Here is a 27,198-nt window from a genome sequence, read left to right as displayed (position 1 = left end):
TAAGGTTAGGGCAAAAAGCAAATTTTCCATGTTTAATAGGAAGTGCTTGAAATTCAGTATAAAATAACAACTGTGGAGTTCAAAGCTACAGCAATTTCTTTTTGAATTTGAGTCAGACTTTTGAATTTTCAAGTGGCTTGTCATTTTCAAGCGTGCAATTAGCTAACTGCCCTAATTCCTCTTCCAAATGCCACAACACACACTTCTGACCATAGCTGACACTAAAAAACAGCTTCATGCTGTCTTGAGAATTGCTAGTCTGAAGTTTGTGCTGACCAGAGGATTTCTGCCTATTTGAATTGCCCCGATAGTTTCCAAGAAGGGCTATTTAGTGCATCCACAGAATAAAAACACATTGCACCTCTCAAGCCATATATTTGTCATAAGCTAAATAAACATCCAGTGCCTCTTTTTACTGTCCTTCCTGAACAAGTAGGAAACTGGATTTGATTGTCTCTGTTTTATACTAGTTTCTCTGAGTCAGTTTATGCGTCTGGGTGGGCTTCCAACACACTTCAATACATCATCAGGTGGGTCAGCTGAGCACTGAGCCTCCTAAATAGGCCTGAAGGAACAACAAAAGGAAGTCTAGCTATTGTGGCATTAGGCAGGTGATTTCCAGTGACTTCCTTCTGTGAACCTATAGGAAGAGGTTATGATGAAAAGTGTAAGCCTGCTAAGACTCCAGTTTTTGGAGAAACTCATTTGCTAACCCTCCTGCAGGACTAGAATGTAAAACTGCTCTATTAGACATCTCTATTATGAATCCCAAAATAAGGCCAATGTGGTCAGCACTACCCAGCCCAGGAACTCTTTAAAACCCCTATGATAAGAAAGCCCATATGTGGGAAAAAAAGGAAGAAAATATCATTCAGTAGACCTATTTCAAAATAAGTACAGAAAGCAAGGGTTTATAAGAAAGCACTGGGTCTTTTTCCTTCACGTTCATATGGTTGACTTGCTTTTCTTTCCCCCCTTGAAGATAACATTTGTCTGATGTTACTACAAAAGAAATATAGAAGTGCGAACTCTGGGCTCTAGATGTAACTTTGGGTGTGATGATGACAGCCTGTAAGTGCTTTCTACTCTATCCCAACCAACTATAATTTATGGTCAATTGACAGACCGTGATCAGTACTGATGGACCAGAGGAGACTGACTACTAAGTTGATTCCCCGGAAGCAGACTGACAGTACCTAGCAGCATTAAAATGTCATCATCCCAAATTGATCCCCTGGAAGGAGGTGTATGCTACCTAGCAGCCTTGTGATTTCATCGATTGCCAGGGTAGGATACATCCCATGAAAGGTCACAAATACTCTGCCAGTTTTTTTGTGCCCTTTCTCTACATTTATCCCAAAGACAGATGTAGGAGATAAAAACATAGATGTAGCCATCTGGAAATTTGAGATTAAATGTTTCACTTTCCAAATCTGTAGTCTTCTTTCCCCATTTAGTGCAAAGAGTTGGGGCTTTTTGAGAAGTCTGGAAGGACCACAGCCTGTGTCCTAAAAATATAAAAAACACAGAGATCACTCAAAAAAAGGGTCCTTTTCCGAAGGTGTGTCTCAATAGCACAGCTTTATACATAGGAAAACAGAAGAACAGCTGATAACTGGGAGTTATGCTAATAGGCAACATCCTTCTCTTCATCAGGAGGAAGAGATGTTCTTCAGTAAAAATCACTTGCCCCTTCTTCCCACCTAGCTCCAAATCAAACGTAAAGCTTGTAGTAATAAACCAGGTGAAATATGTAGATTGTACTGATTGAGGGTATGTTCCCATATATTAATATATACAAAAAATTAAATTGCTTCCATAAATATCTAAGCCAGTCACAAAGTCTAAAAAAAATCTGTGCTAGTTTTTGAAGTATGAGACAACTTTTCAACTCGGTTTCAAAATAAGTTAATATTCATCCTTAGGGGCTATCAAAGAAAATATATTGGTGGTTTATGGCAGGCAAAAAAATTATTGACGTGGGATCTGAAATAGGAGAGCTTGTACTCTGCGAAAGTCCAACTGAGGATAAGAATGCTCATAAAATTCAGAATTAATGTTCCCCTTCAATTTCCTAATTCCCATACCAACAAAAATAACTCACTATTTCACACAGTTGATATCCTTAAGTATTGGATTCTACCATAGCTATAATACTGAAAGTTTGAGGAAGACAAATTTATCTTTTGATGATTTCTAAGTTGAAGTGATTTTTGCTTCTAATATAATTTTTAATAAACCCCATAAGTGAGACCAACTGACGTACATGAGTGGAAATGAATTAACACAGCATTAACAGTATTAATAGCATTAACAGTTTCAGGAAAGTTGGAAGATGTCTACAGCTGAAAATGTTTAAATTAATGAACTATGGTAGCTGGGACTAAAATTGAGAGCAAAAGAGAGGGAAGGGCGTATCTCAGAGAGGCAGCCATGAAGACACCATGGGCATTACGAGGGGAGGGGAGGCACAGTGTGGCCACTGCATGAAGAACAACCACATAGGTCTCTGGCATTTCCACATATGTGGGCATACATTAAAGGCAGAAAACATTTATTTTTCAAGATTTTCATTTTTTTTAACATCTGTAAAAGCTTTAATGCTCTGATTCTTTGGGAGAGATTCCAAGTATGAGGAAAAAATACTCTGGTGAAAAAAAAAGTATTAATAATTGAATGATGTTTTTAAATAAATTGCAGGAGATAAGAAGCCTCTGAACAGAAGGCAGCGGATAGCAGGTCCACAGATCTTATGCCTAAGCCCAGGCTTTTCGCCCCCAATGTATATTAGAATGAGCTGAGAACATTTGAAAAATATTGATATTCAGGCCCCTCCTCAGACCAATTACATCAGAATTTCCAAGAGTGAGGTCTGGGGGACAGTGGTTTTGAAAGCTCACTAGGGTTTTATAAACGAGCAGCCACAGTTAAGAACTGCAGGATGAAACAGCTGATTCGCATCAGGGGACTCAGCTGTCTCAAACTTTCCACACCAGCCTCGTTCTCCTCACCAAAGTTTCCTGAAGTGCCCAGAATCAGGGGGAAAGGGGACAAGTGGCAGATGGGTGACAGAGAGGAGAGTCCGAAGAGACTTCCCGAGATAAGATCCTTCCCCATCACCACCCCTCTTGAGAACAACTGATCTGTATTATCCAAGATGACTCATCCTTTTTTCCATGTGACCTTTAAACATTTGAGGATAAGGAAAAAAGTAATAATAAAAAATAAAAACAAACAATAACAACAAAAACCAAGGTTTTGAATCCAGAAAGCAAAATCAGGAAACCATTTCAACCTGGCAGATGTACTGCCGCCTCCTGCACACTCCCTCGAGGAAAACAGACAGGAGGACGCGCCCCAGTAGCCCAGAGGATGTATATTTTAAGAGGCATCCAGCAACATATTACACCAGGGCTCAGTGCTCCAGCCCCTCTCTGGCCATTCAGCCGAAAACAACAACAAACAACAGTACGCCAGCCTCATCTATCATTAGGTAAAAATGCCAGGGGTGAGAAGGGGCTGAGGACTCACGAAAAGTCAGAGAGGTCTTAGTTTCACAAGCAACAGATAGTTGCTTTGTCTCATCATGGTTCCCAATACAAGCTGTATTCAGAACATTTCTCCCAAGAATCATGGAGGCAAGAGATGACACCATGAGGAAGGAAGCCTCCTCTGTACCTCCAACAGCCTGCAGAGCTCCGGGTCCTTCCTCAACAGCGAGTGGTCAGAAATGCTCCCCGCCAAGGCTCACAGCTGCGCTTGCCACTGTCTCTGGCCCCTCTTCCTCCCAGGATGCCCAAATAAACTAACGGGGCTCCACTTTGTGCTTTACTTTTGAAATCCTGTTTCCAGCAGCACTGGCCACAGGCATCACTATTGAGTTATGCCAGACATCATGGACACTAGGCAGACACAAAGCACTCAACTGTCTGGAGAATACTTTTCTTCCCTCTCTTACTTTTCTTGATCGCACTGGCAATTTCTATGAAAATATAAAGTTTACTGTATTAGTATGGTTCTTCTCTTCTTTCTACCCCAACTTTCTTTGGATTCCTTTCCCAGACCCCCAGCATGATCCATTCTGCCATCATGGGCAAGCCCATCCACAGTTAGCAAGTTTTCCAAAGGAGCCAAGATTCTGTAAGACTTCGAGGTACCTAAGTAACACTCACACTACCCACTACTTTCCCACCCAAAGTGATTCTTTTCCTCTACTCCCTAGCTATAGACGTCTAGTAGGTCCTACCAGCTTTCTCTTTATGCTCTATTCAACATCAAATTGCTTACAGCTCGTATAAAGGAGTTTCTTGCTTTTGTGACACTGTGTGTAATGTTCCTTCTGTTTGGAATACCTTTCCTCCCGCTTCCCCTTTGCTTGGAAAATACCTCTCATGGTCTCAGCCCAGGATTTATCTCCTCCAGAAAAATTTATTCTGATGCCTTTCCCCTGGGTTCCCTGAATTCCCTGTGCATATCTCTACCACTAGACTTGCCGTATTACATTAAATATGGTAATTATTGATTTATAAGACTTCTTTACTTGACTTTGAGCTCAGTGAGGGCAGGGAGTGTGATATAGTCATTTCTCCCCCCAGCATCTAGGGGATACTGCACAAATGCTTTCGGAATGAATGCATGCATAATGGATTACATCTGATGGAGGAAATCCATGCGAATTCATCTTCTTTAGCACTGACACCTGGGAGATGAGGCGCTCTTACCACTGTGAGGTAAAGTCAACAAACTCTGCAGAGAACTTGTCTGCCGGGAGTTGTGGCGATGGCTCCTCTACCACCTGTTTGAGCTGCTGAAATGGAGTTCCCCACGAATCATAGGGAAACCGAAGGATGGCCAACTCAATCTAGGGGCGAGAGAGGAAACAAGGAGGTAACAGGTTAAGCAGGGCTGCTTTAGGGAAGCAGGTGTGTTTTTCATTCCTGGAAGACCAGAGTGAAATACAAAGATGACATTCAAGTATAATTTGGGGGGAAAAATAAACTAATAATCTATTCTCTAACAGTTTCCCCAGAGTCCTAGTTCTAGGAATTTTCAAATAAGATCTTACTAGAGACAGCCACTTAAACCTATCTAAAACAGGGTCCCTCACTAAAATCCACTGTGGCAATTCATAAAAACTGCAAGCCAACAGTATTAAACTTCAGGAGGCAAATAACTGGTTTTCAAAGCAAACTGGTTTTCAAGGTGTGGTCTGAAAAGTTAATTCCCACCCTAAAATCTTTACAAAGCTGTGCCTCTACTGCCATCTGCAGGTCATTTGGTGAAATGGCGGCGGGGAAAGTAACCTAGGGCCAAAAGACTGATCTTTTTTTGGACTTGAGTAGAAGCCACTTTGCCGTCACAGGATCACGTGTTTTCTGGGCAGGGACGTGAAATAACTCACAGGATTTAATCAGCTGCTGTGCCCGGGATGGAGCCAGGGCCACAGTGGATAATTCGAGCCCTTGGTGATACACTGCAAATTTATGATCACCAAAGTTATGTGTAAGGCACTGATCGTATAACTTTAGAGCTGTGCCTAAGGAAATTATCCGATTTGTTATCATGTGTTTAGGATACACCTGACCTCAACAGCTAAGATTTCTATGATTTCTATGATAAAAATATCGTGGGAAGAATAGCCTATGTCCTAGATAATACTGCCCTACGGGGGTCCACACACAGTGGCACTCTGTGTAGCTGAAGCTTCTTGCCTTGACTAGAATAATTTAATTTTAAACTATAAGGAATCTAGTTAGATCCTCTCATTTTATAGATGCGGACAGAAAGAGAGTCTATGTAACTACATCAGTTATTCAAGGGCATACAGCTAATCAGAAGTGGAATAAAGAGAAAAATTGATTTGCCCCATCTCAATTCAGGATTTCTGCAACACCACACTGCAAACAATTGTCACTCAAAATCTCCTGCCATGTCAGCAGGAAAAGATGCCCCAAGCCAGCACTTTGGGCATTTGCTTCTTGGTCCCAAATCCACCCATTTGCAGCTTCATCCCCTTAACCTTATAGTCTGTGATAATTGTCATACGCTACCATTGTGATGCCCAGACTCCAAATGTCAGACTTCACACTGTATCCCTTCTGGTTGAGCTCTGGGTTTATTCTTTCCGGCTAAAAAGGAGACAGACAACTGAGAAACTGGAAAGACTACTGAGGTGACATTCTTAGTTCAATAAAGTCTCTGGGGGTGGGGGTAGCACCAGCTGCCAAGTGAGTTGTTTTAAGCTGCTAACATGCCTCGCAGGTCAAGAGGGCTCAGTGATTGCAATAAATATCAATGTCTTCCTGGGGTTTTCCTTCTTCTGTGTTAGTCTTTTCTTGGACACAGTAATGGATCGAGTTCCCTTCAAAACCACCAATTTCAATTTCACCTTAAGAGGAAACCGGGTCTATGTTATAAAGCTACCATCTAGAATTATCCCTGTGAAAAACACCAATAGTCTAGAACTCAGGAAAAAGAATCAACAGCTCAGGTGGAATCCCAGTGCCTTGGGAAGCCAAGGTGGGAGGATTGCTTGAGGCCAGGAGTTCAAGACCAGCCTGGGTAACACAGCAAGACCCCCCCCCCCCGCCCCCGACCCCACCATCTCTACAAGAAATTAAAAATAAAAAAATTAGCTGGGCCTGATAGAGCACTCCTAGAGGCTGAGGCAGGAGGATTACTTGAGCCCAGGAGTTCAAGGCTGCAGTGAGCTATGATTGTGCCACTGCACTCCAGCCTGGGTGACAATCTCTAAAAAAGAAAGAAGAAGAAGAAGAAGAGAGAAGAGTCACTGGGCTATTGTCCCCCATTGATAGACCTAAGCAATTTTTAGCTAAGCACAGACAGAAAGCCTTTCAATTCCAAGCGCAAGTCCATTTCCAGATAGAATGCAGTGTTAAGTTCTTTCAGTTAAAGAGGATCCCAAGGTCTCTGCTAATGGATATAAATCTTCACAGCCTTGAGGTTCTCTCATGACTAACCCAACTGCTTTGGTTGGGTAATTTAAATTCTACCTACTATTCGATTTTCAACAAACAAGGTAATACCCACCTGCAACTCAGTGTGGAAAATTGTACAGGATCCATATATTGCTTATGTGGTTTTTTTTTTTTTTTTTCAAATAATATATCTCTTTTACTTGATTTTTTAAAAGTAGTATTAATATATATATATGCCCTGGTCTGAATGTTTGTGTCCCTCCCAAAATCCGTATGTTGAAACCTAATCACACATGTGATGGTATTAGGAGAAGGGGATTTTGTGAGGTGACAAGGTCACAAGGGTGGAATGCTCACGAGTAGGGTTGGTGCCCATATAAAAGAAGCCCTAGAGAGATCCCTCACTCCTTTCACCATGTGAGGACGTAGCAGGAAAACGTCATCTATGAACCTTAGACAAGTGGGCCCTCACCAGACACTGAATCTACTGGCACCTTGCTCTTGGACTTCCCAGCCTCCAAAACTGTGAGAAACAAATTTCTGTTGTTTATAAGCCACCTGCTTTATGTTATTTTGTTGTGGCAGCCAGAACAGACGAAGACAACATATGAAACAAGTGACTAAAGATTTCAGACAAGACATATTTGAGAAAAAAAGGAGATGCAGAATATTTCTAAGGCCTTAGGCACGTTTCAGTGTTCCCTCTGTGGCCATCCGTTTTCTATCTCCCTGCGTGCTTTGCTGGCAGTTGCGTTCTCAGGTGCCACCCCCAGCTAATGTACTTACGGCCATGTATGGTTTGCAACCTGCATCAATTGTTTTAGCAACAGAGTCCACCAGGTAGCCACTGATTCCAAAATCGCACATCTTCACTTGGCCCAGAGCATTAATGAGCACATTGGAAGGCTTCACGTCTGAAAGCAAAAACAATAAGGATCCCGTCATTTCAGCCTGCTTTCAAGATTCATTTCTCGACCAGCAGAGGGCCTGAAATCTCCACTCCTTCCTTTCCTCAAGTTGCCCCACACAGAAGTAACTGTCATTCATCCCTGACTCATAGTTACAGCTTTTTTGCCTTCAACTTGATTTTCGATTTCAGGTTTTGTCTGGATTTTACCGGACTGTGAATCCATCAGTGGAAAGAACTGTTTCTTCTACTGATTTTATCGTCTTCATGGTCTCCATACGTGTAGAAAGAACTTTAAAAGTTTTTACTGAAGCAAGTGCTCAGTTCAAAATGATCTATTGATATTTAGTTTAGAAATAATAGAACAAGGGATGAAAAGGCAGACTGTAACACAATGATACACTAAATATGATCAAAGCAACCAGTTTTGATTGTAACTTGCACAAGAGATATGTCAGAGGTCATAGGGTATAATGCATCACGAACCCAGGTATTCCAGACCATGGGGCAGGTCACGGAAGAAGAGGTATTACTGAACAGATCTGGAATGAATTCTTCAGACTAGAAAGGTATAACCCACCCACCCACATGCCCAAAAAGCTTAACTATTGTCATCTTTGGATAATGGAATTAGAAATTACAGTTATTTTTTTCCTTGGTGATACTTTTCACAAAGCACATGGGATCAGGAAAAAAGATATTTTAAAAGCTTTAAAAATTATCCCTTATAAATTTTCCCTTAAACTGATGGGTATACAAATTTCATTTTATTATTTTTCATGTTTTATATATATTCTCTATTATGAATTAAACATTTCATAATTCTGAAATAAACTCTTAAAAATCAGTTTCACATTTGTGGATAATCCATACTCTTCTTCTTATCTGTATCCCTTCCCACTTTTTCCTCCTCATCTTCCACCATCTTATTTTCCTAATTATTAATAATAACAACTGATAATAATAATAATAACACTGTCCAAGGTATTTTACATTATTTCTAGGCTCAGAGAGTCTAGGAATTACCAAAACCACAATGCCCTATTAGTTAGCAATACCTCCCATTCATTTTCTCAAAGACTTGGTTGAGTATATCTCTTCCGAGAAGCTTTCCCTGACTATAATCACTAAATGGCAATCATTTCTTTGTTTTACATTCTACCTATACTACTTTCATATTTCTAAGGTGTTTTTTTCCCCTATTTTTATATATTTATGTTATTTCCCTATCAAGGATCCCTATGTAGAATTTTAGTAAGAATATTATATTCTCACATGCCTCCCAGTGCATCTATTATAGTGCTATATTTTTAAAATCTGGACAGATGAATGGGTGGATAGGAGATAGATAAATGAATATAAGGTGGATGAATGGAAGGATAAAGAGATAAAAAGTTGATAGGAAGGAAGGAAGGGGAGGAGGGAGAGAATGAAGAGACAAACCATGTTGTCCTGCCTCCTGTCTGAAAGCTTTTCACACTTTAATATACACAAGAATTGCCTGGGAATCTTGGTCAAAATGCAGATTCCAATTCATTTGGTATTAGAAGTCATGATTTTGCTTTTCTAAGAAGGTCCCATGTAAAGGCCAATACAAGATGAATTTTTATCCTATTCTCTAAAATTCTCAATGACATCATCCCACAGCTCTGCTTGGTAACAGGCATTTTATATTTAATTTAGAGGTAACATAAAGCCCATGTCTTCTTATGTTCTCAGCCATGATAAAGAATAGCTACTTCTGTGATTTGCTATCCAACCCCAAAGAACAGCTCCTTAGTTCTCTTGCCTGACTCAGTTCTACGTTCTTCCACAGGGGAAAGGGCGGTGAGGAGGGACTTCAGGTAAAAGAAGCAAACTTCACAAAAGGAACAGCTGAGACAGGTCCATGGATGCTTACCTCGATGAATGACAGAGAGCTTACTGTGTAAATGTTCTAATGCTTTTACAATCTGCAAGAGAAACAAAGATAGAATTATTTACCACATCACTGGAAAAAAATTGAATGTTAAGTATATCTAGTTTTTTTATCCCTAGCTTAAGGTCATAGGGTGAGGTATTTTCTCACATACTGGTGGTCCTATCCAGGAAAAGACATGGGAAGTTACAGAAATTTACTCCACCCTCCGGAGAGGACTATATCTTATAGCAGAGAGCATGTCTCCCTCATCTACCTTGTTCTTCATTTGTCCCCAAGCATTCCTTTTTCTCTCCACCCTCTTGAACCTCAGTACCACTAAAGTAGCAGACCTTTCTATTTCTTTTTCTTCTGCTTCCTTCTATGCCTAATAGTCTTAAGAAGACATTTTAAAAATCTACAAATGAAAATCAAAATAAACTAATATCAGAATATAGACACCAGGAATGTGGTCACAGGAGATGAATGCATTGCTTAGAAGCATTTAACTTAAGAGTTAACCACATCAAGTGAGTGCTGGAATCTTCTACACAGAGCCCAGAAAGAAAAGAACGTATTTATCCATCTACCAACGAACTCGTGCATTCCACAGACATGTCCTGGATGGTGGTTGTGGTCGTGGTCTAGGTACAAAGACACACAAGGGCTAGACTTCTCATATTCTCCTTGTAGTAGGGTTCACGATATACTCACAGAAACTGCTATTTTCCCTAAGATGTCCTCTGGAATCGTTTGGCCTTTATCAATAACTTGTTTGTAGAATTTGTCTAGTGATGTATCCATGAGCTCCATGCAGATCCACACATCACCCTGGAGACCAATTGGTTCAGGGATTGTTTAAAAGGATGGAAAAGGGAGAAAGCAAAAACAGTTAGTTAACACCTATCCTGAAGAACTGACTATTTCTTCCTTGAATTTTTAGAGGAAATGTATGGTTTTCCGTTAAGATCGCAAAGGTATTTATAAGCGAGCAAGATTATCTCCAAAGAGCAAACCAGCAGACAGCCAAGCACTGAACCTGCATGTGATCGCCCACTCCTTAACAAAAAATGGTATCTAATTACTCACAGACATAAGCAACAGAACCCCAGAAATCCAAGCCTTTACTGTTACTGCTGTCTAGGAGTTAAGTCCAAATGCTACTCCTTGTGTGATCTCCTACACTGAGCACCAGCATCAGTCACTCAAAACCCCAGTTTTAAGAGTGAGGTGAAGCCTTGTGATCCACATAATGGTAAAGTGAAAAACAGAGGTAGAACAAAGATCAAATCAAGCCTATATGGTACACAAACAGGCTACATGAAGCTCATAAAATGGCCAAAAGACCAGAATATTTCAGACTTTAAGGAATCGATGCAAATCAGTTTATAGACAATTGATAAGAGACAGTTTTGCCAAAACAGACAAAACAAAACAGAAAGGAGATGAGAATCAGCATCTTCAAAAGGACTAACCACACTTGCAAGTACCATAATTTCAAGCCAACTCTGCACCAAGGCAGGTCATCACTGCACACGTGTAAAACCCCCTAAACAAGATACGTCAAACAAGAAAGAGTACTGTGATTGTGCATGGCATTTATGTGATCAGAGAAATTTCTTAAGTTATTGTTCTTGGACTTTGAATTGACCAATCACCTACCTCCCGGAAGAGTGCGCCATAAAAGGTGACGGTAAATGGACAATCCACTGTCCTCATGGAAATATCCAAATCCATCAGTAGCCGTTTCTGCTCCTGGCTATTTACTGTGGCCCGAATCCGCTGAATGGGAACGCATGGGAAATTTATGGTTACTACTCTGGGGATGAGTAAAGCAGGGACCTCAAGGAGACCCACCCTGAAAACAGTACAAAAATTCACAACACAACTTTTAGCAACATCTTCTGAATATCAACCCCAAGTGATTAGCTATTTGTAACACATGAAAATGAAATATGGAAATATGGAATAATTATAAATTTCTTTGCATAGCACAAAAACTATGCAAATTTACTCTAAATGTATTTTACCCTCCTTTTTCTACAAATGGAGAAAATTTCCTCTCTCAATATCGGTTTCTTGATTTTCAGGGACAATTCTTTAAAAACAACAGAATATAGAATAAAAGAGATTTATGAGTCATAACAGCCAAATACAATATGTGAACTTTTGTTTGGATGCTAATTTGAAAAACCAACCAGACTGGGGAAGGAAAAAAAAAAACACCACTTTGAGATGATCAAGGAAATTTTCATTTGCATTGGGTATTAGAAGAGGTTAAGTATTGCTAAGTTTTTTAAGTGTGATGATGACATGGTAGTTTCATGAAAAATTAAAAATGAAGGGAGGAAGGACAGAGGAGACTTACCATTTAAAAAATTAAATAAAAGAAGATGCAACTCATACCAAGGAAGCATTTTCCACACATTTGGAGGGAAATATTGTTCCCTGAAAATAATCTTTTCTGTTTCGACCTATTGAAGATTGTTTTGCTTCTACGAAAAGGAATGGTTTACAACTGAGATGGACAAACATACACACTGCAGACAAAGGACGTTTGGGGGACATCAACTCTACCTTCACTGCCATGATCTGCCCGCTGGGTACGTGCCGCATCTTCTCCACCACCCCGTACGCACCTCGTCCCAGTTCCATTATGGGCTCCAGGTCATCTGCCTTCACCTCAAAGTTCTGCAAGACAGAAAAGTAATAATGCAGTAGGAAAGAGAAAAATAAACTGAACAGAGACATGCTGTCCTCTGTCTGGTTTCTCCAAATGTTCTAAGGATTATTTCTGGGCCAGAAAGTTTTCTAGCATGTCAAAGCAGCCACTGAAAGCAAGAAGTGCCAGGAGATATTTAAGCTCCCAAAGTAGGCCACTTGCTTGTCACAGGCAACACAGAAACCCAGCTCCAACTCAGCTTTCCCGTGGCTCAGTGGAAGGTTCCTACACTGCAGTTCTTTAGCATAACCCCTCCATGATGTTTGTAATCCATTACTGACTGGTGGCAACTAGATTATGTCTGGGCTTTAAGAAATGCACTCCCAAGAGAATCACCTACTCTCCTCAAATACCTTCCATCAGAACCACAATAGCCTAATTTCAACACACCCTTCAAAAGAGCAAAAGCTCCACATACCACTTCCCTTTAAATTGAAGCTTTGTTTTGACCCATCCCCTGACAGCATGTTAGAGAACATAAATTTTTCAGAGGTCAATCAGAAAGCCTACATAGAAAATGGCCAAGGTATTAACTGGCAGATATAATTTTTCTCACCTGATTTCCAATTGAAATGCAAGCCTTAGAGTCCAAATCTCGAGGTGGCCTAAGAAGGATAAGGGGGAAAAGAAGAAACATGAGATATTTAGTCAACTATGTCCTTCCTAAATCACATGACTAGAGAGGTTTTTCCTTAGGAAGAAAGTAGAATTTCATGAGTACCGTAAAGCAGCATAAGAATGTGAATAGTATGGCAGTTAAAATGAAATACATTTCGGGTTTAAATTATTTAATCTCTTTGGTCCTCCATATCTTCTTTAACATGAAGATACTAATATACCTACCTCATGTAGTAGGAGTTAGTATTAAATGAGATAGTCCAAATAAAATACTTAGCAGAATGCTTGGCATACAGTAAATATCTAATAAATATGAGCCATATGTATAGTTATATAGATAATTATGCTATAGCAGTAAGTCTCAAACTTCTTTCATCCAAGAGCATCAATATATACAATTATTCCATGACTTTTTCCACAATTTTTTTTTCTTTTTTTAGAGATGGGGTCTCACTCTTGCTCTGGCTGGTCTCAAACTCCTGAGCTCAAACGATCCGCCTGCCTCGGCCTCCCAGAGTGCTAGGATTACAGGCGTGAGCCACTGCGCCCAGCCCACAATTGTTTTTTTAAAAAAAAAGAAATAATACTTGGCCTATGATTCTGTTAACTCATAAAATTCATAGAACATAGGAATTCCAAATCTAGTCCCTTCCTTTATAAAGGGACAAAAGGTCCAGAGAGGTGAAGTGACTTACCCCAGGTCACAACTACCCAGGTCCCCTAATTTCCAGCTCAGCATTCCTTCTATTCCACCAGGCTATCTAATTGAGTCCAGTGATATTTCCTCCATACATGGTGTATAGACTATTCAGGCGTCTTCTCAGGAGCCAGAGGTTTGCTGATTTTGTGTTTCCATAGTCTCCTCATGTGTACTTTTCTCTGACATCAAGGATCTCTCAGTTGGTATCAATCTACTCAAGAGAAAGATGTTTGGCTTTGGCTAGGCACCAAACCAGGAGCCTAGAAAGGTATTTTCTTGAAGGAAATGTACCAACGATATCATGACAAGAGTAACAAATGCCAGGAAACATACAGTTAATATGATCAAACAACTAGAACAACTAGAGGCTAAAGACAAGGAACGCTGGTGCTGCCAGCACAGAGGGTGACCGAACAGGTGGAAACTCTAGTCTCTCTGGAGGCACATTCCATTCAGAACTGTCTTCAGAAAAATGCAAAGGAAAATGGAAGGAAGGGAGGAAGGAGGGAGGATGAAAAGGAGAGAGAAAAGAATCCTTTGGCAATGACGATTTTTCCCAACCTTAACATATTATGATTCTATCCCTTTTGCTGAAACTAAATACATAAATAAAAGAGTAAGGAAGAAATAGGAATATAAATACAGATAGGAACATAAACCTAAGATTTTAATGGCAAGCCTTCTCTTACTTCAAAATCCCTTTGATATGCATAGAATATTTATGGTTTTTCTATACTAACTTACAACCAGAGATTGGGAGGAAGGGAAAGAGAATAAAAAACAAAATGCATATACACACACACATGGCAGTAATGTGTTTATATAGCTTGTGTTTCTGAGCAGGAAATTTTTCTTCAGAAAAGCTTTCTGAAAGAGTCAAATTTCAAAAATTCTAATTTCTCATTCTTATAATTCCCAAAGCTGTTCTTTCTTTAGTTGTCACAATTTGTACTCATCGTAATGGCACTTTGAAATCAAGACAGATATGACTTTAAACATATAACATAAACAATAAAACATCCCTTGGAATTATTTAGCACTCTGCCTTTTGAAAAGTATGAGGCAACAGAAAGGTCACTAATTATTTGGGGCTACCTCCATTTTCTTGCCATCCAATGAAGGTAGTGGATGATATATGCCCATGTAGTTAAGAGCCAAGTGAGCACTCGGGCATGGGGCCAGGATTTTCTTGGGAAATAGTCCTGCAGTGACCCTAACACATGAACGGATAATCAATGGGCAGCTCCCAGCTCTACAGAGCATAGCATTAACAGATTTTCACTGAGAATCAAGGTTGGTTTGGAGCACGTGAAAGGGCTTTGTGAACAACCCATTTCTATACTAATGCACGGTGATGCCATTGCCATTACTTTTATAATTATTCTCTTGGAGATTGGCTGGAATTTACCAAATCATTTTGCCTCTCCTGCTTCCTTGTACACCATATAAAAGTATTTTCAAATGAGAGGTTTATTATTATTAATATGGTATCAAAACCAAGAATGAAAAATATTAACAAAGGCAGGAGTAGGAGGCTTCTTAGATTATTTTCGTAATTATTGTTTGCCTTCTAATAATACTTGCTTTAAGTAATTTGTGGAAATAACTGAGCAAATATATGAACAATTAATCCTTTATTGTAGGCTGTGGTGTTCTATTTTTTTCTATAGAATTAACAGTATTGAGACTTTTGGTTAACCGTTCAGAAGTAAAAGTCTATAAAATGTTCATGCTCTCAGAAATAATAGGGAATACATTCTAGTTAGAAAAGAGTATATATATTTATTAATGCAAAAAAAATCTCTTCTAGGTCTACTATTCTTGTCTTCTATATACCAGAGCTCGACAAATTACAGCCTATGGTGCAGCTAAGAATGACTTTTATAAGTTTACATGGTTGTAAAACACAAACCAAGAATATCCAACAGAACCCATGTGACTCATGTAGCCTAAAATGTTTACTATCTGGCCTTTTATGAAAAAAGTTTGCTGACTTCAGCTCTATACTAACCTTGCATGACACCTAGAACAAATATTCATAAGGGTTTGGTGCCATTTTCCAGATTAAAAAGAATGAAACCCAGAAAAGCTTGGTGATTTTCTGAAGCCATCCAGACATCAACAGAGCTGAAAATAAAACTCAAATCACCTGAATCTCCGTCCTAAGCTGTCTCGGTCTTAATCTAAGGAGGAGAAAGTAGAAGAGGAGAAGGAAATAAGAAAACTGGGCTAAGAGCTTTACTCCCATGATTCCCATCCAAGTCTGACTGAATCCAAGGAACCTGTTCCCAATACCCAGACCTCCTCCCATGAAAATGATCAATTCACCCACGCCTCAGGCCTCTGGGCTCAACACATCTGCCAAAAGCATCAAGTGATGGGGCCAAGACTGACAGATCGGATTGAATTAGTTGACACTGTGTTCTGCTCAGGGCTGGGCATATTAGCTTGCCTGGGACATTGCGACTCTGCAGGAAGTTTATACTGTGGGTGGATGTTCTCTGTCGTTTATTCAGTATCTTAGTCCTCTGTGGAAAGAACCAAGCTTATTACAAAATTCTTCCCCTGAAAGACTAAAGGTATTCCAAAGGTCACCTAGTGTTAGTGTTTCATATGAACAACCACCTTTTGTTTATTACAATAATTATTTATTTATAATCCTATATGAGTAGTCAATTCCAATTATTATTCATTTATTTAAAAATATTTATTAAGTAACTACTTGGGCCAGAGATTGTGCTAGACCATTTACATAAAATAGCTTCTTTAATTTTTACAACTCTTAGAGGTATTATCATCTCTATTTCACTGGAAAGACCTGACATTGAAAGAGACTAAATAATTTAAGGACTTTCAAAAGAGATGATGAGATTCAAAAGCAGAGCTACACCATGATGACTTCTCAGCTACAGAAGTAAAGGATCCCACCTCTCATTTCACTAGCCATGAGCTGTTAGGTCACATTCTCAACCAGGCTAATGTGTGGCTAAGAGCACATAATTGAGGGTCGGAGATCCCTGAGTTTGTAAGGCAGCTCTTCCAGTAAGAAGCGATGCAACAACGTCAACTTGGAGCTACCTTTCACTGAGCAATTACAATGCACTGGGCACTAGGCTGGACAGTTATTATGGATTATGAGATCTAATCCTCTCAAACAACCACATCACTGTTTATTCCTGTCTTGTAGAAGGGGAAACTAAGGCTTGGTGCAGTTAGGTGTCTTGCCTAAGGTACTCAACTAGTGAAGTTTAGAACCCAAATATAAACCTAGGCATTCTGGCTCCAGAAGCTGAACTTTTACCCATGAAGCTATGCTCAACGGCTTTGAGCAAAGCACCTGACCCTTGCACAGTTCTGTTTTTACACATCATGTGAGAGTAATAAAAGCTGCCTCCTGAGTTTCTTGTAGTGATTTAAAACAATAATATTAACTACCATAGAGTTGATTTAGGATTAGTTATGATCAGTCAAGTGAGGAGACAGCTCAGAAACCTGAGTCAAAGACACATTGGCATTGGTAACTCAAAGAAAGCGCTCCAGCACAGGGACCACACACATTGAACTTGGGAGAATGGAGATCTGTCCCAGGCTGTTTATTTGTGTGTAGCACAGCAGACGAAGGCAGGGTATAAATGGTAAGAATCACCAAGCCAACCTCAAAAAAATTGCCAAGAAAAACACAAAATGTGGAAGCTACTTCTTTAGGAGTACAAATTTAAGCCTCAGTATTAAAATAAGGAGAAGACTCTTTGAGCTAAAGTGGTATGCTCTACAATATCAAAGTGATGCTTTTGGTTTCACATGGTGAAACATAAAAGTATATTCAAAATATATTCTACCACATGAGGGTAAGACAAAATAGAAACTATTTTTATCCTTGCATTGGTTTTTATTCACTTGTTTATCCTAAGCAAGAATTTATGGTGGCTTTAAAAAATTCATAAAATATAGAAAATTAACATAAATTAGTAAAAGTAAAGAATAAAAATTTTAGGGGGAAGGAATATAAGATGGTTGGTAGATTGATATATCCCACAGGAGGCTGGGTGCAGTGGCTCACACTTGTAATCCCAGTACTTTGGGAGGCTGAGATGGGAGGATTGCTTGAGCCCAGGAGTTCAAAACCAACCTGGACAACATAGCAAGACCCCATCTCTACCAAAAAAAAAAATATATATATATATGTAAAATATATATATCAAAAGAAATAAAAATGAGAACAGAAAGCAATACAATTGAAAACAGCAAAACAATAAAACAAAGCTGGTTCTTAAAAAAAATATTCAACAAAATTGATACACCTCAAGCAAAATTGACAAATATAAGACAGAAGACACAACTTACCAATATCAGGGAAAAAACAGGATATCACAACAGATCTGCAGCCATTGAAAGGATAATCAGTAAATACTATGAAAAACTTTCATATAGTCAACAACTTAGACAAAATGGACCAACTCCTCAAAAACCATGTACTACCAAAACTCAGCCATGATGAAATAGATAATCTGAATAATCCAATAACTATTAAAGAGATTTAATTGGTAATTAATAAGTTCCAGGAAAAGAACTATTCAGGCCCATTTTGTTCCACTGGAGAATTCTGGCAAACATTCAGAGAAGAATTAACACCAATTTTATACAATGTATACCAGAAAATAGAAGAAGGAACACTTACCAACTCATTTTTATTAAGCCGGTATTACCTTAATACTAAAGCCAGAAAATAATAGCACAAAAGAAATAATAAACCACCACAGACCAACATCTCCTATGAACTTAGAACATAAAAACCCTCAATAAAATTTTAGCAAATTGAATCCAACAATGTGTAAAAAGATAATATACTACCATCAACTGGGATTTACTTGGGGGTATGGAAGACTAGTTCAATATTTCAAAATGAATCATGTAATCCACATATTAATAGGACAAAGAAGAAAAATCTTATGATCACATCAATTAATACAGAGAAAGCATTCAACAAAATTCAACACCCATTCATAATAAAAATCACAGTATACTACAACTAGATGGGAACTTTTTGAACCTCATAAACATCTACAAAAAACCTACACCTAACATCATACTTAATAGCGAAAAACTAAATGCATTTCCTCTAAGACTGGGAACAGAACAAGGTCACCTGCTCTCCCTAATCTTATTAATGTAGTACTGGGCATTCTTGCCACTTCATAAAGCAAGAAAATAAAAGTTGACAAAAATATAGATTGGAGATCTGGTACGGTGGCTCACGCCTGTAATTCCAGCACTTTGCGAGGCCAAGGAAGGAGGATTGCTTGAGGCCAGGAGTTCGAAACTAGCCTGGGCAACACAGCAAGACCCTGTCTCTACAAAAAATAAAAAACATTAGCCGGGCATAGTGGCACACACCTGTAGTCTTAGCTAGTTGGGAGGCTGAGGCATGAAGATCTCGTGTGTCTGGGAGTTGGATGTTGCAGTGAGCTATGATCACACCACTGCACACCACCTTAGGCAACAGTAAGACCCTGTATCTCTCTCACTCACACACACATACACACACACACACACACAAACACACACACTACAGATTGGGAAGGAAGAAATAAAACTGTCTCTGTCTACAGGTGGCATGATTGTCTACATAGAAAACCCTAAGGAATCCACAAAAAGCTTCTACAACTAATAAGTGAGCTTAGTAAGGTCACAAACTATAAGATAAATTGCAGAATTACACACAATACAAGATCAATACAGAAAAATCAGTTGCATTTCTATATAGTGACAATGAACAAGTGAAAACCAAAATCAAAAATTGAACACCACTTATAATTACTCCAAAGAAAATGAAATACTTGAGTATAAACTTTAACAAAACCTAATATAGAAGATCTGTATTATAAAATGCTGATGAAAGAAATAAAAGAAAATCTAAATACTTGAAGAAATATAACAGGTTCACAGATTAGAAGACTCACTGTAGTAAAAATGTCACTTCTCCCTAAATTGGGCTATAGGTTAAATACAACTCCTACTAAAATCTCAGAAAATTTCTTTATGGACATAGACAAGCTTATTGTAAAACTTACAAGAAAAGAAAAAGGTCTTTAAAGTAGCCAACATAATTTTGAAAAAGCACAAAGTGGGAGGGATCATTTTTCTCAGTGTCATGACTTATTATGTAGCTGCGGTAATCAAGGCAGTGTGATATTGGCATAAGGATAGACACATAAACCAATGGAATAGAATAGAGAACCCAGAAAGAGCCAAACAAGTATATCCAGTTGGTATTTGACAAAGGAGCAAAAGCAATTCAATAGAGGAAAGATAGCCTTTTCAACAAATAGTGCTAGAATAATTAGAAATCTATTGGCAAAAATAATAAAGCTCAACTTAAACCCCATACCTTGCACAAAAATTAACTCAAAAAAGGATCATAGGCTTAAATGTAAAATGTAAGAGTATAAATTTCTTCAAAAGAACATTGGAGAAAATCTTTAAGACCCAGGACTAGACAAAAAGTTCTTCGACTTATTACCAAAAGCATGATCTATAAGAGGAAAAACTGATAAACTGAACTTCATCAAAATTAAAAACTTTTGTTCTATGAAAGACCCTGCTAAAATGATAAAAAGACAAATTACAAACTGGGAGAAAATATTTTCATATCTCATATCTGATAAGTCTTTCTTTCTAGAATATATAAATAAGTCTCCAAAGTCAACAATAAAAAACAATCTAGCTCCCTTCCTCCCTCCTCCCTCTCTCTCCACCTCTCCCCCTTGGAGGAAAAAAAATCTAATTGACAAGGGGAAAAAGATATGTGCAGACATTTCACCAAAGAAAATATATGGATAGAAAGAAAATAAACACCTAAAAGCATATTCTATATCATTAGCCACTAGGGAATTGCAAATTAAAACTATACATACATCACTACATGTCAGAATGGCTAAAATGAAAAATAGTGATAATACCAAGTGCTGGCAGGGATGCAAAAGAAACGGGATCATTCAAACATTATTGATGGGAATATTAAAATGGTACAATTATTCTGGAAAATAGCTTGGCAGTTCTTTCAAAACTAAAAATGGGCTTACCATATAACCCAGCAATTTCACTACTGAGAATATAACTCAGAGAAATGAAGACTTATTTTCATGCAGGAACTTATACATGAACATTCATAATGGCTTTATTCATAATAGCCCAAAACTGAAAATTACCCATATCTCCATCAAAAGCTAAAGTGTTTGATAAACTGTGGTATAACCATACCATGGAACAGTACTCAGCAATAAAATAGAACCAAGTATTAATACATGCAATAACTTGAATGAACCTCAAGGAAATTACTCTGAACCAAAAAAAAAAAAAATCTTACAAAGATGTTTATACAATAATCATGAAATAACAAAATGGTCATTGAGAACAGATTAGTGGTGTCTGCGGTTTGGGCATGAGGATGGGGAGAAGAGGTGCATGTGACTAAGACAGGGTAACATGGAAGAGTCTTACAGCGTCGCTGCAGTTGAGTATCTTCATTATGATAGTGATTATGCAAGACTACACATGTGATAAACTGCATAGACCAACACAAACACACACAGATACACAAATACAAACACACATACAGAGCAATGCTTATAGAGCTGGTAAAACTGAAAAGTTCTATGGCTTGCACCAATGCTGCTTTCTTGACTTTGATAATGTACTATAGTCATGTAAGATAACATGGGGGTCGGGCTGGAGTTTGGTGTAGGATGGAGAAAGGGTACATGGGACTTCCCTGTACATTTCTATGCAACCTCCTGTGAATCTATAATTATTTCAAAATAAAAATTTTCAAAGAATAGCCCATAAAGTCCAATACAGGTAGTACATGTAGGCCACATATTGACTCTAAGCTTTCAAGAAAACAGAGAGGAAAAAATAGTAATTATACAATTCACAGGTCCACAGGTTAAAAAAAAAAAAAAAAATTGTACAGAAAGACCAAAAAAAGAAAAAAAAACCTATCTTGCTAGTAAGTATGAGAAGAACTTCCTCCTGCAGATCCTCATAAAAGGAACATTCTAACTTGAGTTTAACCCCTTAAGCTACAGTTCAGAATGCTGAAGAGTGTCCTCCACTCTGCTCTGTCCTCGAAAGTTCTTCAGTGGAAAGTTCTTTCATATTTGCTGCATAGAATGCAAGGATCAATGGCCCTAGCAGAGTCTCACAATAGTCGTGACCATTTTTCAGAGCATGACCCAACAGGGGGTGTGCTTTCTGATGGGATAGATCACAGTTAAGATCACAATCAAAATCAAAGGGAGGCACTTTTGTAGACATGAGCAAAAGCCTTAAATACTCAAGCTTCCGTTGGGATGTCCTCTTTTTGCACTTACTCTGTCTCTGAGTACCTCTATTGTGATTTATTTCCTGGAATTTCCATTCCTCCCATGCAGATGCTTTGGTAGGCGGTCATACTTCCAGCTGGACAGGAAGTACCCTCCCCACCACACAAAGAGACAAAAAAAAAAAAAAGGAGGCTCATAGAGGGGGTGTCCACTAGTACTTAAGCTGACTTGGGGATTTGTGCCCAAACCTCAGCTAATAAAGAAGTGTTCCTTTACCTCATTTTGCTTTCTGTTTACATGTGACAGTATTTAGGTGTCAAGATGTGGGCTCACCAAATACCATCTTTCCATCTCAACCCAAGTTTCATATAATAGTGGTGACTCTCACAGGGATTTGCTTGTTTGCTCACATCTACAGGGAAAAGGCAAGGAAGTCCACAGCCACGGACGTTTCTGGGCTTACAAAGGACTCCATCTGCCAAATGCATGTGTCATTCAATTCTTCCTCTACCAATAATCTGAGATACTTGAGTTCAAAGCTACCCATTCAACACAGATGAAGTATTAGTATTTCAGGTCTCAGAACAGTGAGCAAGCAGCTTCCTACTTAAAGGGCCAGCTTGACTTTCTAATAACTATTTCCAAAGTCAAGGCACTGCTCACCAGCCCAAAAATGAACCCTCATTTGAAATCTGTAAAGTACAGTTGTTTGGATTAAGATGATCATTTTGCCAACTTACGTGGAACTGGTCTGAGGTTGTTCAAATGCTTCTTTCGGAATTTTAAGGCCAGGGTTTCGCTTCTTGCCTATGGGGAAAGATGTAAGGACAAAGTTAAGGTCTAAATCACAGCAAGAAAGGCAGGGCAGAGACTGTAGCAGAGAAAAAGAGCTGACCTAGGCACGCAGCTCTCATCTCCATGTCCAGAACACCACTCCCTACCCAGGAAGTCTGTGGTCATGAATGAGGTTTTTCATTAGCCTAGGGTGAAAATGTCAGGAGAAGAATGCCAGCTCTCTTTTCCTAGGAAGATATACCCTTTCTCCCTACTGAGAATTTGTCATTCCAATTTCTTTGTTTTTTTTCTTTTATACAATAATGATGATGGCAAACACTGTTGATTATAGCTTTTTTTCTTTCTTTTTAATGTCAGTAAAATGTAGTCACCCTTATCTCAGTATCCCACAATTTTCTAAATTGGTCTGTGAACAACTGCTACAGTTAGCAATGGAAGTAAAGTAAAAAAAAAATTTTTCCTACTGTTCTACCCTGCCCTTTCCTTAACCACCTGCCCTAAGTTGAGAAACCTAAGAGAGGCATAGAGTAACATTTATTTACATGTGCCTTGTTCCAAAAAGGATTAAGATAACAGATGGATTTATGCAAAGAGGTTATCACTTCTTTTAAGGCCAGATGGGAATGTAACCTGATGTTGTTCATTCCTGAGCTGAAACTACAAGAGAATTTGGCTCAAATACTTTTGCTGATGAGTGAAAAAGAACAGACTGAGAAATGCCAGCTCAGGAAGCAGATCAGAGCAGACAGACTTGTAAGGGCCTGAGATTTCCCTCATCTACGGAGATCCTGTGTCTTTTGGCGTTTGGCAGTGGAAATCAAAGCAGAGCAGAATAGAATGCCTGAAAAGAATGCTACCTTCTCACCTCTTCTCTACAATGCAGGGGAGCACTTCAGAGAGGACACAAACCCTGGATAAGGCCCTGGATAAATCCTGAAGCTACAGAGATACCTGAAAAATCAAATAAAGTAAACTCCTTGAAGGAAGATGACATACAAAGACTTTGGTGACTCGCTCAACATCACAGAGGCAGCAATGACCCAATCAGAATCAGAATCTGGGTCTCCTGACACCCACCCAGGTCGAAGTTCTTTCCACCATTCCACAATGGAGGAAATTTAGAGATGACCAGAGAGGGGACGGGATGGAGGGAACACAGGACTTTGAGTTTTAAAATAACCAGCCTACATCTGGTTCTTCCATTCACCAAGCAACCTCTGGAATCACCTTTCTTCTGACTCTCGCTTTTCTCAACTGTAAAATGGGTAAGTAGCATCAATACCAAGCTCACTGGACAGCTGTGAGAATCAGAGCCGATAATGTACATGAAAGAACATTGAGATACCTTAAGTAACTGTTAGGTAGAATCATATAGAAAAACAATCTTCACAGTCTCATTTGTTTAAAACGTCATTTAAGAAATTCATGAACAGAATTGGCTATATTATCAGAGCCCAGTGTAATGTATAAGGGGGTCTTTTCTTTCTATTTCTTCAACATCTAAAATCTATAGTAATTCTGCCAAGTGGTATAAAGACAGGAAAAAAAGTATGATTGGCAGTAATCAACATAGAAAAAGCCTTTTAGGATCACCTTCATTATATTAATAACAGGCTTTCTCAATTCTCTCCTCATTTGGGCTTACCTACCCATTTCAAAAGGTTCAAAACACACCACTCAATTTCCTGCCCTTGGAGTTCAGATGATGGTTCAGCACGTTACTAAGTTGGCCCATTTTTGCCAATACATAGAGCTTTACTATGTACCAAGACCATGCTAGGTGCTATACCCAACTATGAGGATCCAAATAGATATATGGCCTAATTCCAACGATTCCCATTCATGGACTTCAAATAGCTAGGGAATGTTATTTTAAGCGAAATACTCCAGTGAGGAATGAATGACAGATTCAACTTGTTCAGATAACTACATACACATTCCCAGCGCAGTACAGGTGACAGGTAATTCAGGTAATCCCAACGGATGCAATCCTAATCGTTCTCACCAATAAAACAAGACAAAACTGAAGTAAAATATATTTGGCCTGTGAGAAAACATCCCCAGTTGCCATTTAAGCAAACCAAAAGCAGAAGTTACTCTTTAAATTCCTACATCTTTCTCTTCTTTATTTCAAACTCAGTTCTTACAAGGTAGATATACAGAGAAATAGCTATTTATTGAGGAAAACTCCTTTGAAAACCCTTAACACAGCAATTGATTAATCGCAGTTCTTAATAGCAATTAATTATTACACTATAATCCAAGAAATCAACAAAACGTTTATACAAAGAAATAGGAGAGAGAGAGAGACAGAGACAGAGAGAACCTTTTGGTACAGAAACCCAAGAAATAAATGACAATAGTAAAGTCTCCCAAGCAGATGACCCTTGGTTCTCTCCCTCCATCACTTTTATACTAAGCCTTCTATAACCATATCGAGATCACTCTAACCCTGGATTTGCTGCCTCCTGGGTGAAATTACCTGCCTCTTACCTCCAGACCCCTGACTACATATAAATTGGAGATGTGCATAGTCTCCAGGGTTTTCTTAAGCCTAATATTTCAAAGCATACCAACTCCTGACAGCAATAAGAAAAAACAGTTCCAGAAGACACAAAACCTAGTGGAATTACACTGTTAGAAAACACACTGCCTTTGCTTTAAAAAGTAGCTCGAATAAAACAGAAATCACAAGCACACACGCCAATATTCCATAATTCACTTACTTGCCCATCTCTGACAGCGCAGCACAGCAAGAAACCAGCAGAGGCGACTCTGATGAGGTTTTCGAGGCTGCAAGGAAGGCCAGCAGAAGAAAACCCCACAGAAGTCATTCTTTGCTTAGCTCCAAAGACCACGCTTCAACAGGGAGCAACAGAACTGAGCAGACTCCACCCCCTCCTCAAGTTCGGATTGCAGCAAACCTCTGCAGATTCATTGTTCCTGGGAGACTGCAGCTTCAGGAAGAGAGAAGGGAAGTGGGTCCATTTGGACACCCAGGCAGGCATGACATTAATCATTAACCAGACCTGGAGGAATAAATCTATAAAGTAATTCTGCACAGCACAGTGTTCTCCCGCCTTTCTATAAATGCCTCTTTCATTTCTTAAAAGAAAGAAAAACAATATGTGGTAAGTTTCCAGCTGTGTTTATTTCAAAGCAATCTGTTCCCCTTAGGAAGGCTGCCAGCACCTGACGCTAACACTGAACACTGTGTTTAAAGAAAAAAATTAACAGGAGACAGCAATATGAATAATAAAGCTAAGCAGCCAACTCTGTTAAACGGTCTTTTCCCTTGATATTCTAAAGCTAAAAAGAAAAAAAGTCAGAAAATAGGCTCTATATGATGTCACAAGCTAGCCACAAGCCTTCTCAGAAAGATAGAATTTTGTATATTTCTGCAGATCTCAACAAGTCTTGCCCTCTTATTGGTACAATCTGCAAGGGGTAAGCCCCCTTGGCCTGATTGGGCACATGCAACACTACATTGCATCAGCCCGTGTCACACCCATGCTTGTGTTCTCTGAAAATACTGTAGTCCCACCACACATACGTATTTGTAAAATTCATCTTAAACCAAAGCTGGGTTGTTAGAATCCTGGCCTGGAGCAAAAATGGTACTGGAAAAAAAGAAAACCTTGCCAAGAGTTAGAAAATATTTACCAGGCCACAGAAATGTTCACTAGCTTTGACCGTACCAAAAATGATGGGGTACACAAGAGGTCTTGCTCAGCACCCACTTGCAGAGGGTGAGCACAAAGGGCTTCTCTGATGTTCCTTATTACATAAAACAGAAGACTGTGTTCCGGTGCCAACTCAAACAGCACGAGAAGCCCACACGGTCAACAGAAGGTGGCATCGTGAGGACATGCTGATGCCTAAATATTTGTCAGCTTGGCTGAGAGCTGGGGGGCATGATTATGAGGGTTTATGATTACTGACACAGCTTCACAAAGGATGGCAGTGCTTGCAGTGCCAAATTTATTTTAAAAATCTGTTTCCCAATATGAATGGGATTTCCAGCCAAATAACTGGCAACCTGGAGGCCTTGGCTGCCCTCTCCTTACTACTTGCATCTAAGCTTGAGTTCCAAGGCTAGTTGGCAATAAAATCAGCAGAGAATTGTCATTTGATGTTGTTAAATTGCAATGATCACACCCAAAGCAACTAATGGAGCAGGGCAGTGGGAGGGGAGAGCAGGGAGAAAGCTGGCTTTACAACAGTGATATGAAAGTGGACAGGGACCATTCCATCCCCCAAAACCACTGGAACTCATACACCACTGAGACTCCAAGCA

At 39.1% G+C, this 27,198-nt stretch overlaps 1 protein-coding gene across 3 annotated transcripts in view; it reads right to left on the bottom strand.

The window, feature by feature from the left end:
- Positions 1-25,829, bottom strand: part of MAP2K6 (mitogen-activated protein kinase kinase 6) — a 44,605-nt gene extending 18,776 nt beyond the window's left edge. Inside the window, exons 1-10 of one of the 3 annotated variants that reach the window (XM_045569529.1) lie at positions 25,628-25,829; positions 22,847-22,913; positions 13,021-13,069; positions 12,320-12,433; positions 11,405-11,524; positions 10,457-10,573; positions 9,746-9,797; positions 7,725-7,852; positions 6,051-6,128; positions 4,722-4,861 (exon numbers count right to left, since the gene is read on the bottom strand). In XM_045569529.1, coding sequence (XP_045425485.1) covers positions 4,722-4,861; positions 6,051-6,128; positions 7,725-7,852; positions 9,746-9,797; positions 10,457-10,573; positions 11,405-11,524; positions 12,320-12,397 — 713 coding nt within the window. In that variant the 5' untranslated portion in view covers positions 12,398-12,433; positions 13,021-13,069; positions 22,847-22,913; positions 25,628-25,829. Of the gene's footprint in view, positions 1-4,721; positions 4,862-6,050; positions 6,129-7,724; positions 7,853-9,745; positions 9,798-10,456; positions 10,574-11,404; positions 11,525-12,319; positions 12,434-13,020; positions 13,070-13,777; positions 13,788-22,846; positions 22,914-25,627 lie in introns of those variants that run through there. The other 2 variants (XM_045569528.1, XM_045569530.1) reach the window with 2 other exon arrangements.
- Between the last annotated feature and the right edge of the window lie 1,369 nt (positions 25,830-27,198).

This window comes from Lemur catta, chromosome 15, assembly GCF_020740605.2.
Source record: "Lemur catta isolate mLemCat1 chromosome 15, mLemCat1.pri, whole genome shotgun sequence".
In the NCBI taxonomy this organism is placed as follows: Eukaryota; Metazoa; Chordata; class Mammalia; order Primates; family Lemuridae; genus Lemur; species Lemur catta.
This window is presented reverse-complemented; position numbering and strand designations above follow the sequence as displayed.